The sequence below is a fragment of the Apteryx mantelli genome, chromosome 18 (assembly GCF_036417845.1).
Source record: "Apteryx mantelli isolate bAptMan1 chromosome 18, bAptMan1.hap1, whole genome shotgun sequence".
In the NCBI taxonomy this organism is placed as follows: Eukaryota; Metazoa; Chordata; class Aves; order Apterygiformes; family Apterygidae; genus Apteryx; species Apteryx mantelli.
Genome location: NC_089995.1, coordinates 11,052,589 through 11,072,652, shown reverse-complemented (window position 1 = coordinate 11,072,652; position 20,064 = coordinate 11,052,589). Strand labels below are relative to the sequence as shown.

The 20,064-nt window shown below is 42.4% G+C and overlaps 1 protein-coding gene across 1 annotated transcript in view; it reads left to right on the top strand.

Annotated features, from left to right (window-relative positions):
• The window catches only part of ATP9A (ATPase phospholipid transporting 9A (putative)), a 61,540-nt gene that overhangs the window by 25,241 nt on the left and 16,235 nt on the right, over positions 1 to 20,064 (top strand). The window contains exons 9-15 of the mRNA XM_067307738.1: positions 640 to 715; positions 4,650 to 4,726; positions 5,339 to 5,499; positions 6,487 to 6,629; positions 7,401 to 7,513; positions 10,405 to 10,617; positions 15,686 to 15,847. Of these exons, the coding sequence (XP_067163839.1) occupies positions 640 to 715; positions 4,650 to 4,726; positions 5,339 to 5,499; positions 6,487 to 6,629; positions 7,401 to 7,513; positions 10,405 to 10,617; positions 15,686 to 15,847 (945 nt within the window). The remainder of the gene's footprint in view (positions 1 to 639; positions 716 to 4,649; positions 4,727 to 5,338; positions 5,500 to 6,486; positions 6,630 to 7,400; positions 7,514 to 10,404; positions 10,618 to 15,685; positions 15,848 to 20,064) is intronic.

The window sequence follows — 20,064 nt, the reverse complement described above, 5'->3', positions numbered from 1 at the left end:
TTTTGTGTTTGCTCTCTTATCTTTATGAGGTATGGTTAATCTGGTTTAATAGGAACTAATGCTGGCATGGAATACACTTATATAGCTTGGGGAGGCAGTTCTTTTATAAACCCTGAGCAGGCATGAATGTACTTCCTCATGCAAAGGTGCTGTTCTGTAGAATTAATCATCCGGTGTCTGAGAGGAATGACACTTTCTTGTAACTGTTCTTCATTGGTGCATGTCAGACATCTTTCCAGGCATCGCTGAGCCTGGAAGCAGGTTCTCAGTGACATCCTACATAGAAGGAGAAATGCTTGTAATCTGCATGAACCAACCGAGAAGAACATTTTGCTGTAGTCCCAGGAGAATTTCTGACAAATCCCTTTCTCATTTGTAATTCCCAGAGGCGTTCAGCAGGAAGAGATATTTTAATAGATTTATTTTCCAACCTTTCCACTCCACTGAAACAAAGTGCTTGTGTTCTTAACCCAACCAGAGATTTAACTGGGTTTGTGAAAATCCTCCATCTTGTACAAGAAGCCCATGACCAGCTCCCCCAGTATCCCTGTCCACTTATGTGTAACTCTGTCATACACTGATCTTTTAAATTACTGACTAGTTCGGGACCTTCTTTTTTTTTTTCCCCCTGTGTTGTAGGAGGACAGTGACCCTCCAGTGAATGAAAGCTTAAGCATAGAAAACACCCTATGGGCCAGCACAGTGATTGCATCAGGTAAGGCGCAGGCATGTGTATTTTTTTTTTTTAAGGGAGTATGTTAACAATTTTTAAAGGTCTTTTTGTAATGGAATAATGATCTCTGTCAGTTGGAGAAATTAGCTGTTCGAACGAAGTTTCCCACTTGTCCTAACACCTCTGGGGAACTGAGTTGACATCTAATTGCCTCTTGGACATTCTTAGATGAGAAAGAATTGGAGTGGCCTTTGGGCACTTCTTTAGCATCTACAACTAGAATAGCACTTAATTGCACTCCACATTGACATTCTAATCTGTAACAGAAATGGTGTCAAATAGATGCTGGTAACAGAAGCTAAGATGAAAGATCTCCAGGTAAGTGCTTCCAAAGAGTTCTAGTCTTGTATACTTTGAAAAGGGAAAAAAATAAATTCTTTGGCAGATTTTGGTCTCTCTATCTAATGAAATTGAAAGGCATGAGATTAATCAATGTTCTTTAGTACAGGCTTGTCAAAACAAAAGCCTTGCTCCTCTCCTGTGCAGTGTGCTTGCAAGGTTTACAGGATGGTAACTGGAAGAGAGTGAAGTTCTGTAATACAGTTCTGGGATTAAAGTTATTGAAGGAGAAGTTTTACAGTGCAGTGCCAAGCTGTATATGGATTTAATAATGGGAAGGAACATGAACTTCTAAAGATTATGTGAAGCACTGAAAAAATTTTGATTTGCTGTTTTAGTAGCAGAAAATACTGAATAAATTTTATGCCTGTATGTCTCCATCTGAATCTACTCTGACTCTTCTTTGAAATGTATTACAGTGCTGTCACAGTGGTATGACCGAAGGATCATAAAAATCTACATGTCCAAAAATAGTTTAGTCAAGCAAGTTTTATTTATAGATCAGTAATTGTCATGCGGTAGGTAACCTACCTTCCTTCCCCCCAAGTGTAAATACATGTATTGGGACTGGCAGCTTCAAATACCAAACTTGATGCATCAATTCTTCCTGCTGTTGGAGGGAGGAGGAAAAAAAAAGAAAAAAGGGAGAAATGGAAAGCCATTTTTGTTGTGATTCTGTCCTGTGCTTTCTTATCTCTTCTTCTGAAAATTTAATTCATATCAGTTCTTAATTCAAAAAAACTATGTGTTGATCTCCTCCTCACACTGCACTGGTGTGGCTGAACTTAACGCACAAGACTGTGTTACAGTGAACCGTCCTACTGAACACACTGGAAAATGTCCCCTGTGCTCAGCAGGATCACACCCAGTGCCTACGCAGGGTACAAGCTCTTCCTCTGCCGTTCATGTGAACACGTGTGTTACTTGTGTGGACTTCCATGCACAAACACCTTTCCCAAATGGAGGGGCACAGCGCACGCTCTGCTCTGCCTGATTAGTTGTTTGCTATTTTAGTGGTGTTGGTGTCTGTATAAAGGCATGCAAAGACCTGCTCTTTGCCCAGATGAACTTGCCATTTGAATCTAATCCTTCCTTCTGAATATAAGTGAGGTTATTAGTAGATGGACACCTTTGTGGGCTCTGATAATACGAATAACATTTACAAATATTTTCATCTTTCAGAATGGTTTATATAATGCAGTCTGGTCTGAATATCCCTAAACCAGTTAGAAACACTCTTTTTGTACATACCAGTGTGCCTTCAAGCTGTTTTCTAGTCCTGATAGGTTTTTCTCCTCATTTTGATTTATTTGGTCAACATAATAATCTGTTTCTCCTGTGGTAATAATAAATATCTTGTATAGCGTATGCATGTTGTAGGTCATTTCTGTAAAGAAAACCTATTGGTTATGAAAAACCGTGAATATTATTTTTCTTCTTCTGCAAGTGAAAGCTGTCGAATTGTGGTGATGCCATCTCACTGGGGCAGCCATAGCTCTGCTTCATCTTACGAGCAATGTGGCTTTCTCCATCTGCTGCCGTAGTAGGAGCAGGTCTGACTCTGATTGTCTGCTGCTGATTCGGAGTAGCTGTGCCATCTGCTGATTTGAATTGTGATGATCTTACCACCTCCTGCCATCTGGCTCCAGAGACCTGTTTTTTTAAGGGAATGTTTCCCCGCGTATTTTTAGAAACCACCTCTTTTGAATTAGTCCTATTTAAAAATAATTCACTTGCAGCTTGTTAAAACCTTGGTCATTAATGGAAGCAGGGGAATAGCAGAATATAAAATGGCAATGTATTTGCAGCAGTGCTTTTTTTTTCAGCGTTGTTTTTCTCCATTTTTACAGACCCCTAAAATTTTCTAGTAGAAGCTTGGACCTTGGCAATAGCATCTTTTAAACTTTTGACAGTAGCCAGATTTTTCTTAGTAGCTTTTTGAGAAGTCTTTAAAAGAAACCTGTAGAAAAACAGTGGTTTATAGTACTAAACTGTATTATATTCCTGTAGGAAGAAAAGGGAGAGCATTGTTGCTCTTAGCTCTCTAGAAACTGTGGGACATAGCATTAAAATATATTGATAGGTTCCCAGCAGCTCCATCTGTTGCAGTAAGGTGGGAGTTAGTATGATTCACCTTTTGGTGGGAACAGCAACTAGACAAACACTTAGTTTATACTAAATTGTAGATTTTAAAATAAAGTGATTCTGTCTTTAAACGCTGTTGGAATTCATTGTTTTTGTTCTGATTGTAACAACCTTTCCCAATAAAGAAGAACCATAGCCCAGAGCACTGTTTTAATTTTGACACACTTAAAACGTAATGAAGACTTTGATCTTTTTTTAAAAGCAGACCAATCAGACTTAGGTTAATGAGTCTGTAATTTCACAGCTTTCCTAGTCATTTGATTTTGCTGTTGGTTTGTGAATGGAGATCAGAAGGAGAATTATCATGTAATGGTGAGGAGCACTAAACTTTAAGCAGTGTCTTCTCTGAATTTCTGTTGATGCTGCGGGAGGTGCCAAGTCTGGATGAAGCTATCCCAGCAAAACTTTGCTGGTACTGATATGGCTGCTCTCACTCCTGGGAGCTCAAGTTCTCACTGCAGGTACAGGATGGTCAGGGTGACTGTTTCTGCACCAAGAGTACTTTGGCCTTACGGAATATGGATATCCTATTACATCAGAAGGTGTTTGTCTTGTCGGCGTAGGCTCGTTGTATTGATTGCCTGGGAGGAGAGGTGCAGCGCCTCAGCGTCTGTGAGGAGGGAAGACTGGTCCTCACTGCTGTCGCTGCAAGGTGGCAGGTTGTATGTGGGACCTCGGAGTCCCCACCAAGATAACGGACACTTCAGAAGTGTGACAAGCACCAGCTGGCGTGTAGATGTAACCGAGGCCAGCAGAAAAGTTCAGTTAGATGTACCTGAATAAGCACCTTCCCCAGTTATGGAAGGACCCAAGTGGTTGGTGCCTGTCCTTTCCGTTCTGGGCAGACATAGCACCTTAATGCTGGGGTGCTAATGCTGTGCAGTGCTGGGCGCTTGCAGAACTGATCGTGATGCTGCTTAAATGCTGTCCAAGCTAGCTGGCAATATTTTGCAGCTCAGGACAGAGTGGATGGAGGATCATTATATGGTATAAAGCAAACTTACAAATACATATATGGGATTTAAGTGGTGGGAGGAAAAACTTGAAATCTTTCCATCTTAGCAGCTTTTATTTGTAGCGGGAGAGACAACTGACATCAAAAGAGGGTCAGGGAAAGGTGAGGGAGCAAAGGATTTGACTTCTCTTTCCATGCTTATTAGCTGATGTGGTGTCACGTCAAGTATGGGCAGTGCGGTTGCAGACTGCTGACTTCTTGTAGGATATCTTGTGTTCAAAGTCTGTGTTCCTGGGTTTTATATTGCAAATACCTACTTCTTTAGTCTCTGGTTGCTACTGCTTCTGCAATTAACCTGCTAGAAAGCCTCTCTACATGTTGAGCCTGTGGATTCAACAGCAAGCCTTTTTGAGCCATTTTAGAGAAAGCAAACCGATATTGTTCTTTCTAGACTGATGCAGGCACTGTTTTGTTTAGGTACGGTTGTGGGAGTTGTTCTCTACACTGGAAGGGAACTGCGCAGTGTGATGAATACTTCAAACCCAAGAAGTAAGGTATGGTAAGGAAGCAGAGTCTTATACTAAATAAAAGAGAGAGAAATTTATAATAAAAAAAAAAAAACACACAAAACTTCCAAATGCTATGTGTACGTACTACAGGGACAACACCATATGAATATTAATTAACTTCCAGAAAAGGAGTTAAGATAGTTACTGCAGCAGAATCTACTTCCCCTTATTTTTTCAATCCTACTCTACTTTTGTCTTCTTACTTTTTTTTTAATTAGTAAAACCGTTGATTTATACAGTTATAATGAGGTGCTCTTGTCCAGTTAGAACAGGAAAGCTTATTTCTCTGCATTCTTCTACTCTAGCAAGGTCAAGACAAGGGGTTGGGATATTTCATATAGTCTGCAGCTTTTGACAGCATGCGTCCCTCTCATACCTCTTCATGCATTGCTCAGCTTCCAGAGGATAGAAGTCTCATTTATCGAGCTGACAGCAGTTCTGTTTATAAATTTGAACAACTGTAATGTTTTAAATAAAGAGAAGCTACTTATTAGTTGGGAATGACTCTTTGGACATGGGAATTTGTTCCTTTTGTGAATACTACCTTGAGCTAACATCTTCACTTGTGTGATTGAAATGCCTGTTTGATTTGCTTAGATTGGCCTCTTTGACTTGGAAGTGAACTGTCTCACCAAGATCCTGTTTGGGGCTCTTGTGGTAGTCTCGCTCGTCATGGTGGCCCTTCAGCATTTTGCCGGCCGTTGGTATCTTCAGATCATAAGATTTCTCCTTCTTTTCTCAAACATCATTCCAATTAGGTAAGGCGACTGCTAATTTTTCCAAGGAAAATATTGCTTCCTTTGCATCTTCCTCCATGTTTCTTATATGAATAGACATTTAAATTCTTATCAGTTCTTCATTTGGCAACTGAGCAAATCTAGAAATAGCAATCAAATGACTGTTTAAACATAGGAATTGTTTGGTTGTTTCTGCTAAATTCATCTAGCACGTTAGCCTGTTTGCTGTCTGCGCTCTGTAACTTAGGCTATAGCTTAGTTATTTAAGGAAGCAGCGGTTTGGTTTTCCCCATGGTGTGAGTATTTTGGTAGAATTAGCAATAGGCAGACTTGTAGAGGCTTTGTAGCTCCCAGAGAATGTGGTGCCAGGGGAAACCAAGTGCAACATGAGGCTGGAATATCTTTAGAAATAACAGATCACAAGTGCCTGTTGCAGCCAGACCTTTCTCACTGTTCAGGACACCTGGTTTCTCTGATGAGAGGAGCAAAAAATGGACAGAGAGATGTCATATTTATACAACGTTTCACTATTCTATGTTATATAGTATAAGGATTTATCATGCCTTGATTTATACCGCCTTTATACTGTCTTTGAGAGGATACTGAAATTGTAATGTTTAATTACACTATATTCATAAGTAGATTGTTACTTTCAATGTAGGTCTGAGATTCATTTCAGTTCCATTTTTAACCTGCTGTCTGATCATCAGTCATACTGTCCCCACTTATAAATGTCCCTCTTCCTCTCAAATTACATCTGTTCTCAACAAAATTTTATCATATATCTTCTTGGATTACTGTACCACTGGAGCAATGCACAGCTCTTTTCCCCATTTGCCACTTGACCACTCACTTTGAATATACTTCTCCCTCAACACCCTGTTTGGCGGCTCCATTTCAGTATGCAAGACCTGTCCTTTTATTACCTTGTGGCCGTTCACAGTGATTTTATCCAAAGTTTTACTGCAGATGAATTTTGTTTTTCTCTTTTCCCTTCCTCCTGGGTAGTTTACGTGTGAATCTGGACATGGGGAAAATTGTCTACAGCTGGGTGATCCGCCGAGATTCCAAAATCCCTGGGACGGTTGTTCGATCCAGCACTATTCCAGAGCAGCTGGGGCGGATATCCTATTTGCTCACAGACAAAACAGGTTTGTATCTAGAGAACACGATTTGGGGTCATGGTATTTTGTCATTGGCTTTTTTGTTACACTTTTAACTAGCCAGAGAGTATAATGAAAGATTCCTTTGGGCTGGAAGAAGCGCTTCCTATCACTTTGGCAATGTGACTTCATTGGTTTTTAAAATATTTTGGATGCTTTTGGTCTAAATTCATTATAAATAAAAGAGGATGGGAGAATTTTTTTGCTTTAAAAAACAATTCTACTTTTTTTTGTCTTTTTTAATTTTCCCCTCAACTTTTGGTTTAATAGCATACTTTAAGTGTTGCTCGAAGTCGGAGGAAGACAGGTCATGTGTGCAGGCAGAAATATGCCGTCTGTCTGTCTGCTGCTGTCCTCCTGTTTTCAGAGCTGAGCTTGAGTTCAGAAGCTCTAAACTGTAACCAAAAGCTTGATCTGACGTAAAACCCTGCCCCATTGAAGTTGTTCCCAGAAGTTTTCTTTGGTTTCAGCAGCGCCAGAACTATGCCCACACATTCTTATTTGCATTGGCTTTTGGGTGAATAATCTCATTTTCACTGCCACAGTGAGGTGCACCAATGCTTCCTGGGAGAATCTGCCCTCGGGTTCGTGAATGCCGTCGTCTTCCCTGGCCTCAGCCTGCACCAAGAGCCTGGCGCAGTAACCGGTTACGCTCCTGGCCCAGTTTCTCTTTGATCTGGGGTACCTCAAGGAGCAGAACTTGCACTGGGAAGTAATGTGGTGGTTAATGCTCAGGGTCTGGTACCACTTCTGTTACAGGAACCCTTACGCAGAACGAGATGGTTTTCAAAAGGCTTCACCTGGGAACAGTAGCTTACGGTCTGGACTCCATGGATGAAGTGCAGAGCCACATATTCAGTATATACACGCAGGTAAAATTAAATCGGATTACTTAACTCCGTGTTCACAAAACAGTTTTCCAGGTCACTGGGCTACTATTGAATTAATATGATAGGGACTGGCTATTAAATTGTACTTTGGGGGAAAGTATGAAGGTCGTTGCATTCTTAACACACAAATACTATCACAATTGCTTATTGCATTTGTAGATTGTTTCCACATATAACAGTTTCAGCTGCCACGGCACATGCAGAGATGTAGTGTTCAGTACAGTTTTCTGTAAGTAATACAAATGTGTGTGTATGCCTGTGACTTGTTACTGAAGTCTGATTGTAAAATAGCATATTTTATTTAGATATTCACCATTTTGGGCAATTACAGTATTTGCTTTGTTGAGAAATTAGTACTGGGTAATATTTAGTGGATTACATTGCTGTTTGTAAGATTGTGTAGCTGGAAATAAGAAAGGGAGAGAAACTGTCAGAATTCAGTGAGCAGCAACAGAGATCAGCTTACCAGTACCACTGCTCTAGGCCTGGTGGTTAAAAAAGAAAAAGGGAAATTAGGAAAGGAAACTAGGATTCTTTGAATAAGATTTTAAGACATCACTATTGTGTTATGTGGTGCATAACTGATGCCTGCTATTAAAAAATAGCTGCAGCTACTGGAGGTGGCAAATGCAACATGTAAAGTATGGAACAGGAAAATCCTGTTTTGAGAAGTCCTGTCCTCTTTCAGTATCACTGGATGAGCCAGGATCCATAGTGTCTTCATCTCTCTTCTGACAGTTTTAGTTCAGTTTTGTACAAAAACCAAGTAATGCTGTGTTACCTGTCAGGTTCAGCAAGCGGTGTTCCTTGGCATATTACAGTGGAAAAGGTGCTTATTGGTAGAAACGTCATATAAACATACACACTTCTTTCTTAAAACAGGCAGTGAGGTTTTACTTGAGGATATGACTATATTTTTCAATTTAGAAATGTAGTAGTTCGTTGGAAACTGTCAGTAGCTAATGTTTCAGCCTCCCATCTGAGTGGTACTTACAAAAGATTTAAGAGTTGTTACTAATTATGTAGTTTGGGAAGCATTATTTTTAATTTGCTGTTAATAAGGTTCTCTCAACCTGCAATACCTTCTGCAGCTAGAAATGACTTTTGAGGGGACTTGTTAACTGTTCCATTTTCTCTTTTGTAAAATGTGATTCCACAGATGCAATCTGCAGTGCTTAGTGATGGATTACTATTCCCGTGTTGTAAGTCAAGCACTTTCAATTCCTAATGGTTGTGGAATTGCTTCATTCCTACAGAAATGACAGAGGTAGTTTTCAAAGTGCCTGTGCTTTTCCTTAAGCAAATACGTCCAGGGCAGTAAACTGGATTTTACGTATCACATTGTTTTTTGTTTTGCTCTAGAGATTTTAGATTTAAGTGCACTTTCTGTGCCCCCATAAACTAAAACATGAAGCCTGCATTCTTACCTGGGAAAAGGCACTCTGTACTGTAGTTAGGACTCTTATTTTTGGATTTTGTTCATGGCGGTAGAGAAGATGCACAGCAGTTTTCCTTGAACTCAGTAATCTAGTGGCCTAACTTTTCCCCAGTCAGACTGTCAGGCTATGATCTTCTATTTTTAACTAAGCATATGGTAGCTGATAAATATCTGCTATTTTGAGTAATTATCTTTTTCACTGGCATGTGTCTCAGGTAGCATTTTCCAACAACACAATCTTTGTGTGAATATTTGTGGACAGATCTTGTAACTACCTACCTTAGCCATCTCTCTTTTCTGCCTCTGCTTTCACAGCCTTGTTAGCGTCTGCCGCTTCTCCTGGTGCGGAGACCCCAAAATGACTGACCTGTACTTTTAGTGTGTAAACAAACTTCAGATCTAGTTGCTCCCATTTCTGTATTCAATCTCCAGAGGGCAGAAAACTTGACTAGTTGTTAATTACTTTCCAAAATATTCAATATTTGTCAAGGACATTTTGAATGGGACCGAGGCCAATATGTAAATAGTGCTATGTGTCAATTTAAGTGCACTTCAGCTGCGAGTTTACTGTTGTTTTGATTTGGTTAAAGGCCTGTCACAACAGTGATGATGAACAGCAAAATTAATTTTGAAGATTTTATGTGTCTTAATCACTGGAATTTGAAAAATAGCATTTAATTTTATGGAATTAATATTGGTAAAGGGTATGTCTCATAAAGCATTTGTCATGACAAAGTTAGATTCCTCATAATGAGAAGCATTTGCTGGCAATGATTCATTTTGAACTGTAGTTCTTATTCTTTACTCTTATTTTTACCATGTTGTGGCCTTTGACCTGGAAGCGAAACTTTTGTCCTCTTGACACTAAAGGTTAACAGAGCAGGAAACTAGATCACTGTGTGTCCCCTCTTCCACCAGGATAATTTAGTAATTGTGCAATTATCTGAGGAGTCCCATTCTGATACTAAAAATAGTATTAAAAATTAAATGAATGCAATTAAGATTTTCTAGATCCATACAAGACATCTGTTTTCTGTTTTCAGCAATTATATGCGCTTACATGTGAAAACCCAGTTGACTCTAAACTTCCAGAGCCATTGGTCTTTTGTGGGGCAAAGAATAGTTTCACTGGGTCTTGTGCGACTTTGGTCTTTCACCCGTCAGTGTTTTGTGGATCTGCAACAAAGGGTTGTTTTCTCCATGTACTGCTCAAGTTTAGATAAATCTCTTGGGGCACTTTACTCCACCCAGAATATTGTTAAGTTGCATTAGGCTGGGGAATGTTCCTGTGATGGTAGCACAAAGGTGCACAAAGAATCCACCTCGTTCCAGGGGACGTAAGAGTTCGCAACTCCTACCTAGATGGTCTTCATGCAAAGAAGTAAAATCTTTTCTCCTTATGGTAACGGTCTATTCTACTTTTCTTTTCTATAAGCAATCTCAGGACCCACCTGCTCTGAAGGGCGTTACCTTAGCCACCAAGGTGCGAAAAACCATGAGCAGCCGAGTGCACGAGGCAGTGAAGGCGATCGCCCTGTGCCACAACGTCACACCGGTGTACGAGTCCAACGGCGTGACGGATCAGGCTGAAGCTGAGAGACACTACGAGGATTCCTGCAGGGTGTACCAGGCTTCCAGTCCCGATGAGGTCAGTGTCCATTTGGGTTGATAACAATATAAATTCAATTTTGCTTGTTGCACAAAAAAATTTTCCTCGTTAAAAATGTTTCGTGTTGGTTACACGTCTTGGATGCATCTTTTTTTAATGCAACTAAGGTAAAACAATTAGTTTTCTATTAATTTGTATAATTATGCTTGCTTCACCATTAAAAGCCCTAAACATGAAACTTTCCATACAAATTCTGCCAATGATATACTGAGATCATATCACCAATTCAACTGCATTTGAAGGATTCTTTCATTTATTGCTCCAAATAAACAGACTTGCCTCTGATAATAATCTTTTCACCTTCAACATCAGAAGGGAAGCTGGCTTTCCTCATTGTCAGAGGTGAGAAAATGTTTGCACAGAAATCTGTTTATTGTTTAAAATCCTCGAATAGCCAGGCTTCGGAGGCGGTGTATTATTGAACGACTGGCATGAAAAGTTAGGTCCCAATTACATGTACCATTTAAAATATTCCCAATAGTTTCTTTTCAAACACACAATTAATTCATTTTATATAATATGTTCTTGTCTGCGTTATATAAGAGCTGCTTCTTTGCCTTTTCCCCCCTCCATTGATGTGCCTACAGCGACAACAAATACTTATTCTGCTCTGGTTTTACAGCTAACGTACGATGTGTGTGTGTCCGTTCCCAGGCTGTAATCCAGCTCTGCGTTCTGCTTACCTGCTTTTCTCTACTGTGTTGCTCTCTCCCATAAAGGCAGCTTTACAGAAAGCAAATGCCCTTGGATTGAAATGAGATCTGAATGATTTCCAGATGGTAATTTTTGTGATCTGTATTTAGTTTTTCCCCCCCCCCCAATGCATTTACTGGATATTTATGCACAGATCCTCTGTTTATTTATTTGTATACTGTGGTATATAGTGAAGTCAGTGATTTTTCTTTTCCTTTTTTGCTTTATGCTATTTTGTCTTTAAAATATTTACACAGCAATTTGTCTGAAATACCCAGGGGTTTATTGTTTGTTTGTTTTTTGCTATAACATGATAACTAACCCTTCCAAGATTATTGTTTAAATTCTTTTTTTCTTTCTTGTGGTGTCTTAAGTGGAGAATTACAGTGGATTCAGAAATCAGATATGCTTTGCTGCACTGAGGAAATCTTGTCTATAGCTCTTAGATATACAAATATTGTTTAGACATGCTCTGCGTGTGTCATGCTAGATGGTACAAAATGCAGGATCAGCACAAGTCGAGTCCTTGAGACGAGAGCGATGCTGTTAAATAACATTCCCTGTAGGGGAATGGCTTTGGACTCCTGTTAAAGCCAGCCTTTGAAATCCTATATCAATAAAATATTGCCGTGGCAGGGAAGGTCAGTTTATGAAATGAGTACAAAAACTTGTATTCTCTTTACTTTAACAGCAAGGGTAATTTCTACCAGTTGGCATAGGATTCATTTCCTGTAACAGAAAGCAGGATTTCCTAAATTTGTTTCCTGTGCACGCTGCCATTCAGAGCTCTTGAAGTATCTTTATTCAGATATCGGTTACAGCCTTGGGGCTCTGCAAGCGTGTCAGTTGTAGCCATACAGTAACTAACAGGGGAAATGAAATAGATATAATCTGATCGGAGATAAGAGTGCCTGGGATTCCTGGGCAAACAGTCTTTAACCCCGACAACGCTCCGCAGCTGCCAGGACATGAAAGGGTGTACCGAGCCGTTGGCTTCTGCCTGTCGTCGGCGCGCCCAGGCAACCCTAAATGGGACATTTGTCGAGCAACTCATAACACAGAAGGATCAATTTGTCTCTTTAGAATGAAATTTATTAGTCGATATCCATTTCAGCGGTGGCTTGGGTAATTTAATTGTCAGAGCAAAGTTTGGGGGGAGAGTATGCCAAGCCGCTCCAGCCGCTCGGCTTTGCAGCGCAGGGCTACGTCTGCCCCGGCTCCTAGAGTGCGGTAAGGAGATTTATTGATTTCTCCTCATCAGTGAGCACAGACTCTCTGGATGTGCGCGAGGGGTTTCAAGCCTGGTCGAATCTCGCTTGTTTAAGCTGTAAAAATATTTGTTCATCTTGAATATTTCTCCTGTTATGCCTGGGAGCCCATACAGTTAGTTATCTGTTTAAATGAAGGAGAGTAAAGGTCCGCTGTTTTGGACTATTCTGAAAATGTCCCCCCCGTATGAGGGTGCCCAAAATCTGCCACGGCAAGGCTGCGCTTTTGTTGCGGTCGCTACTGTTTGTTGGCACGGTGGTGCTTCTAGAGGCAAGGCCCCATTGCGTCGCATGTTGAATAGGGACGGCAATTTAAACACTTTTAGTAGATCTGATAGGAACACTTCAAAATTATATCACTTTCCCCCTCAGTAATTATTCATTAAGTACTACAGGGTCTGGAAAGTGGCACGTTAAAGGGCATCAGTAGTGCTTCATCTCTGCTGGTGCTGGATGCTGTTCACCTGGAGGGCCATTAAGGGCTGAAAGAAGAAGTGCCCTGGGACTGAAGCTGGCTCAGGAACAGCACGGGAAGAGGGGGATTTCTTTCGTTATTCTTCCCCTTCTGTTAGCGAGCCTTTTTGGAGACTTAGTGCCATCCGACACAAACGGCTTTGTGCAATGAAATGTGGTTAGTGCGAGGTATATCACGGGCACATGACATAGCATGTATCGTGTGCTACTCTCCCATTTGTTACTCTGCGCGAGGCTTTTCTTTTGGGAGGTTTAAATGCTTCTTGACATAGAATTTAAATGAGATGCCCAGCAGGGACGGAGGGAGGAGATATTTGTCAAAGAACGTAGCAAAAGATGCTTTAATAGGCCGAATTGGGAGCAGAGATTTGCAGCTTTCAGACACTCAAACATCTAGTGCTGTGTTCACTGAACAAATGCTCGTGTGACATCATGCTGTGAAAAATTCTTGACAATTATTTATTAACCAGAGTATTAAAAGCAGAGCTCCACCTCTGCTCTGGAAAACTAAGGAGGAATTTCTAACTACACACTTTCTTAGTCTAAGGGTGTCTTGAAGAAACCTTGGAAAAAGATAAGCTTGGAAGATCCTTTGACATTTTTCTAACCTTTGAAAATATGCTTCCAAAAACTTGCTAATATTAATTGGTTTAAAGGTCTTTTAAAGCAAAGCCAAATCAACTATATTTTTTATCTGATGGTTTAAGACTGTCTTAAAAAAGAAAGTCCGTTAAAGACCCATCCATTAAATTGGAGCATGATAGAAATACCCTTTTGATTGAAGAGTGTAAACTGGTAATGACATGGGGTAAGGAAGCAAGAGATGATGAGATGAATCTGGAAGTTGACTTACTCTGCTTTGCGTTAGTGTTTCTGGCTTTGATATTTGTAAATCCAGGGGGAATGCAAAGTTTTTCATTTGAGATTTCACAAAGAGCAATCTGAAATAGCATGTTCAGAAAGTGTTTGTAAACAGGATTTCCCTAATGGACCCAAACATAGTTTTGAGATCTCTAGGCTTGTGCGGAGGGTACCTATACCTTCACTTGCTGAAGCATTTCCCTTCAGGACCTTATAGCCGAAGGAAGGCAGGCAATGACCTTGTATGAGGAGCCTAGGAAGGCTTTGCAGCTGAGTAGGACAGGAGCTGGGCTACCCAAATCCTGCAAATACTGTTAGTAAACTTTTAACTTGAGGAAAAACCCGCTATAAAGAGCTGTATCAGAGCACCTGCATATGAAATGCCTCATTAGACTGAGGACTCGATGGCCTGACCCAAAGGCCATCAGTTTTGCTAGAAGTTTGGACTGGACCTAGGTGCTCTACCCAAAGCCATGGTTTGAGTGCTGGGGCTAAGCTGATGTTTGGCTTTTTCTCTCCATGAATGTGAACAGTTTTAGCTCATGATAAAGCACAAGTTTCAAAATAAGATTACGTATTAATGATTTAGTCAAAGTGTTACAGTAGTTGTTTCAAAGATTGTCATGGAAGGTAAAGAAGTATTCAATCCCGTGAGGAATAAATTGAATACTTCCTCCTGCTTTACAAGAAGTTAAATGCTACAAATAAGTAAGGTTATACAAATGAAAAAAAAGATAAACCTTTCAGTGAGCCTGTGAACAGAATAAGACAGGAAACAAAAGTTTTTTTTTTTTTTAAATATAAACATCTCTTGAATGAGAGATTCATGCACCCTGTGATTTCTGTTTATTTACTGAGGAACTTGTGGCACGTGAGCGGACACAGCAGCTTTCCTTCACCCAGATTTGCACGGGTCCTGGATCCAAACCCTTTCCACCCCAAAGCACAGGAGATGGGCTGTGAGCAGAGGCAGTGGGTCTGTCCCCACCATCACGCTGCCCCGCAGCAGCCGGAGTGATGCCCACAGGGTGCTCGTCACCCCGCTCTCTTGGGTGAGGCTGAGCTGCCGCATGGGCCTCGGGTTCGGCTCGACAGTTTGTCTGTCGTTCCCGCTGTCCGTGCAGGACTCGGAGTCCTCCGATGCCCTCCTGAGCCCCTCCGTGGCCTCAGTTGCTGCCATCCTCTGAGCACACCGTGATTAGCTCGTGTCCAGCACCCTCCGCGGTTCTCTCCTGTTTGTTTGCGACTGTCGCTGCATCTTCCGACGTCGTTTCGGGTCCAGCACCTGACAGCCCTGCGTGGCCTCTCCGCCCGGCTCTCTTCCACTAGCTTCCCTCATTTCCAGCCAGCGGTGACGCTCATGGTGGGCCCGTCCCATGAGCCTGGTGCTGGATCTGCTGCCGCGCTCGGGTTGGCTCCTCCACCGACAGCTTTTTGTGTTTCATGTTTTTTGCCTGACCAAAGGGGACGTGGTGGCTCGTGCCATAGGTTACACCATCCATAAACCTTCCCCTGGCCAGAGGGAAGCTCTCACAGGGCCAGGGCGCTAGGGAAAACCGCACTGAAGGGATCATTTGTTCTCATCACGTGGTCAAGGTAGAAAAACGGATCCGCTTTATGTGCTGTTAATGACTAAGGAACTTCTTTTCCAGCTACAACCCGCTGTCCCTTCCCTTCTGGTGCTCCCTTACGTGACCCCTGGCCTGCCAGCCCCAGCAGTCGGCCTGACCTCTAACCCTGCTTGCGTTTAGGTGGCCCTGGTCCAGTGGACGGAGAGCGTGGGCTTAACCCTGGTGGGCAGAGACCAGTCCTCCATGCAGCTGAGGACACCGGGTGGCCAGATACTGAACTTCACCATCCTCCAGATCTTCCCCTTCACTTACGAAAGCAAACGGATGGGGATAATCGTTCGGGTAAGTGGCTTCGGATAAGTCTTTGTGAATCTCCTCCTAGCGTAACCTGAAGAAGAAGGTGTAATGTTTACTGTCAATAGTGATGTTCTTCTTGGGAGAATTTTCCAGTATCTCTTATGTCTGGTTATAAACTGCTTCCGTGTTTTGAGCTAATAGCTTCACATTGCTGGGATTGCTTAGTAATGTAACTTTTTTTCCTTTCTCATATTTTGACACATGTGCTGTTGGGTATCCTGTGGCGTCCTTCATCTATTGATCCTTAGCCCCTCGCTCAAAGTAACAGCAAAACAGTGGGAGAACTAGCTTCAGGTGATAGTTTAACGCGTATGTGTGTGTGCGCGTGCACACATGCGTCCTCCACAGTTCCAGCTTCCTCTGGCTGCTCCTTCCTGCTTTCTTTTTCAATTCCTGCTGGTATTTTCTGGGGCGCGTTTCAGGGTGCAGCCCCGCAGCTCCCTGCCGCACAGCCGTGCACACGCCGGTGCTGGCGCGGCGGGGCAGCGTCGCGGCTCCCTGTCCGGCCGGAGCCGTGCAGCCTTGGAGGCAGCGAGGGGACCGCCAGGGTGCTGCTGAGGAAGGAAGCGGCAGCTGGGGTCCGTCCCAGGGGGCTGCCAAACCGAGGGCCCTGGAGGCGCTGGAAAACATTCAGAGGATTTTTGCTACCAGTGCGAGCAGGAGGGCCTGGGGGGGCAGGAGAGAGCTGAAGTCTGAATATCTTGGCTATCCGTGCACTGAACCCGGGCTCAGAGGCTTTGATAGCTGGTAGAGATGCCAAATTCTCTCTCAAATAAGCCTGTTGTTTCAAGTGATCCTTAAGCCAGCGCTTCCAGCAAAAGAAACGGTCAGTACTTACCCTCTCTGCTGGGACCGAAGCTGCGTTCGCCCTGCCGGTGTTGTCCCCTCCCACAGCGGCTGACACAGGCGAGGAGGAAGGGGAGCGCGGGAGGGAGCAGCGCCGCTCTCGCAAGGAGACCGGGCAGCAGCGATGCCTCCGGGTAGCTTCAGCTGGCTTTGGAGCCCCGCTCTGCACCCTTGGGGTTGTCTTCGCTCTTCGTTGTGGTTGAAAGTCCCTGCCCTTCCTCTCGTGTCCTCGCCGCGTTCAGGCTGGCAGTCAGTTTGGGACTAGGGCTGCGGGTCAACCCGGTCACACTTGATCCCTCCTCCCAGTCTCCTCTGCAAGCAGGATCAACCTCCAGGAGCAGTTCACGGGTCCAGCTTAGTGTCTCCAAAGCAGTCGTGGTGGTTTAACTGAGGGGTCGTGGAGACAGCAACAAGTGGGAAGGAGGAAGGGGATTGCGAACTGCTGCCACAGCAAATAACTTTATCCTGAATCAAAGTCTGCAGCAGAAAAGAGCTATCAGCTTCTTTGTGAAACACTGGAAATGCCACCCACACCTCTGCCAGGCATCAAAACACCCATCAGACCCCGTGGAGGTGCGCAAGGCGAGCGTGCACACGTGTGCCACTACAGGGAACTCTGGAGATTTTCTTTGAAGCTGTTTAATGTAGCTCACAGATATGCTGAGGACACGGTACCATGAGCGCAGTTTGAAGATAGCAGACTTAAGGTAAATGGGTGCGTTTGTGCAAGCAGGTACCTCTATCAGCGGTGGCAGGCGCTGCACAGGCTACGTAGGTGCCCGGGTGAAATTGTACCCATAACTGTGGTTGTGTATACAAATACAACATAAGATCAGGCTCTCAAAAATAAATCATCTTAAAAAGAAAGAAGAAGAAAGTATAGGTGCTAAAAACAGTGGAGGTGAGGAGTTGTCACCATAATTATCATTCAAGAAAATACTAAAGTATCAATGTTAGTAAGGTAAACTCACCCAGTTAAAGTAAGGTACTTCCATTTGCCTGCAAAGCAAACAAGGTGAAGCAGTTAGAATATTTCTTTTATAGATAATTAAAACATCCTTTTGTGGGTTTTTTGTTTGTTTTGTTGTTTTTTAACCAAAAGTGCAGATACGTAATCTGTACCAGGAATCTAAAGCACGAATATGAAACCTATAATCCAGAGCAAGATACGATTTGCTGTATCTTTTCATGTGATCAGCAGCCTTGTTATTTAGGGTGGGGAGAATGGGTAAGATTGATCTTACTTTTACCTTGTGGTAAAACAGGGTTTCTTGGATATACATGTTGGGGTACCTGGAAATATGGTGCAGAAAATATCTTCTGCCTCTTGTGTTAAAAATTACAGCAGTACAAGAAATGCTCTTTGTTTTTAGTTGGGAATATTTGGGATCAGTATCTCTTATAAGGGCCTCTTCTAGAGCAGATTAATTTGATCTGCTCTATTAGCTGAATTTTCATAGTTTTACAAATCTGAACTTCTTTGGAGACCTGGAAGAGCACAGGCCCTGTCCAGAATTGGCACTGTGGAAGGATAATGTGAAATTGGGCAGTGCAGTGGTCATGTTCAACAACAACAAAAATTAAGGAGAACTTCAGTGTTCTCATTACCGAAAGATTTGGTGATAAAGGTGGAACTGTAGTGTGTGCACATAATATAACTTTTTGGTAACCTATGAATGGCAATCTGTGTTTAGCACAAACTGAAATTGCTGAAGTTCGTGCAAATGGACACCCAGTTTGCATTATCCCACCTGTGCACTTCAGACCTCCACCTCCTATTGCTCAGGGAGTGAATGCTTTTAAATTTTGGATCAGAGGCCACAGTGTGGTGTAGGAGGACAAATCTGTATTTGAAGTTGTTCCAGGCTTTGAAACATTAAAATATGCCCAAGGACAGGAGTGTTAGTTGAAGTGGGCTGGCAGGGTGAGCTTGTACAAAGTAATCAGTGTGTTAAATCTGTGAGTCTGGAGAAGGGACCGAATGCGTGTGAGCAGAGGGAGCTCCTGTCGGAGCTGCAACCAGTGTCTGGTACTGCGCTGGAGGGCTGTAAGGATTATTGGGCGTAGCCATTCAAGTACAGCAGATATAATTTCTTTGGCTAAATTATTTTTTATAGGTGAAAATGACATGGTGACTTTAGGTAGTCTTTTAAAGACTATTAGCAATAGCAGAGGGAGGGTTAAACAACCTCCCCCTCCATTGCTTAGCATAAGTGCAAGCTTTTGGTGAGATACTATTTTATCAAAGCTGTAAAAAGTGGGATAACAATCACAACCGTTGTACATTTCATTAAATTGCGTTCATGTGCTCAGCGGAGAAACGAATGTCCTGACCTTCTTTTTCATCTAAGTGGAAAGAAGCCCTCTTTGGGCAACTTTTTGTTTTGTTTTGTTTTGTTCTTCTTTGTACAATAGTATGACAAACTGGTGATTTGAAGCTAATGTGTTTTAAAATATCTATTAGCCACATTCCTCCCCTTGCTATTGTACATTTCTGTAAATGGCATATTCTGTATTTGGCTGAAGGAAAGGGCAAAACTCCCACTGGTGGTCACTGGGAGCAACACCAGGCCCCAGACTGGGAGGCTTTAAGACAGTGATTTATCTTGTTAACAGAAGCATCAGCTGCAATGCACTTGTTACCTGAGTATCTTTATTTTGCACCCAGTGAGCTGCGACTAAACCATGCTCCCTCTACACAGAAACTGGTTGGCCCAGATGCTGGCTGGCTGGGTATTACCTTGCCATGTTCCTGTATACTCTGAAATACTATCCTCGAGCAGGTTTTTGATTTTCATTTAAAAAGAAAATACTTATAAATCAGTAACTGACAAGTAAAATTTTCTTTTATTAAATATACACATATGCATGTGTAGGCACTCATGTTGGTTTTGATTCACAGCTTGCAAGGTAGTTACCTCTTTAGTATATTTTCTAAAACTGTGTTGCCTGTTTGTAAAAAATAGAAATAATGGAAGGGAAAGCAGCCTAAAGTAACCAGAAGGCAGCAGAAGCAGTGAGCAGCCGGGGCAGGGAGGAACTACGGAGTGAAACCACAGTCCACACTCAGAAGTGCAGTAAGTAGAATTAAAATGGCAATATTTTCTGCTCAACTCTGCAGTTATTGCCCATTCTTATAAACGGCCATTTTTCAGGCTGGCGGGAGCCATTGTGCTCCTCTTGCCAGACTTCCTGCATAATCTGGGAATAGAATTCCAGCAAGTGATTCATGCATAGAGCTTAGTAATACTGTTACTGAAATCCTTGGCGGAGACGTCCGTCTCCCCTGCTGGTCCTGTCCTGTCTGTCTCTTATAAAAGATCTCTTTTAACACATCACTTTAAGTAAATAAAGTA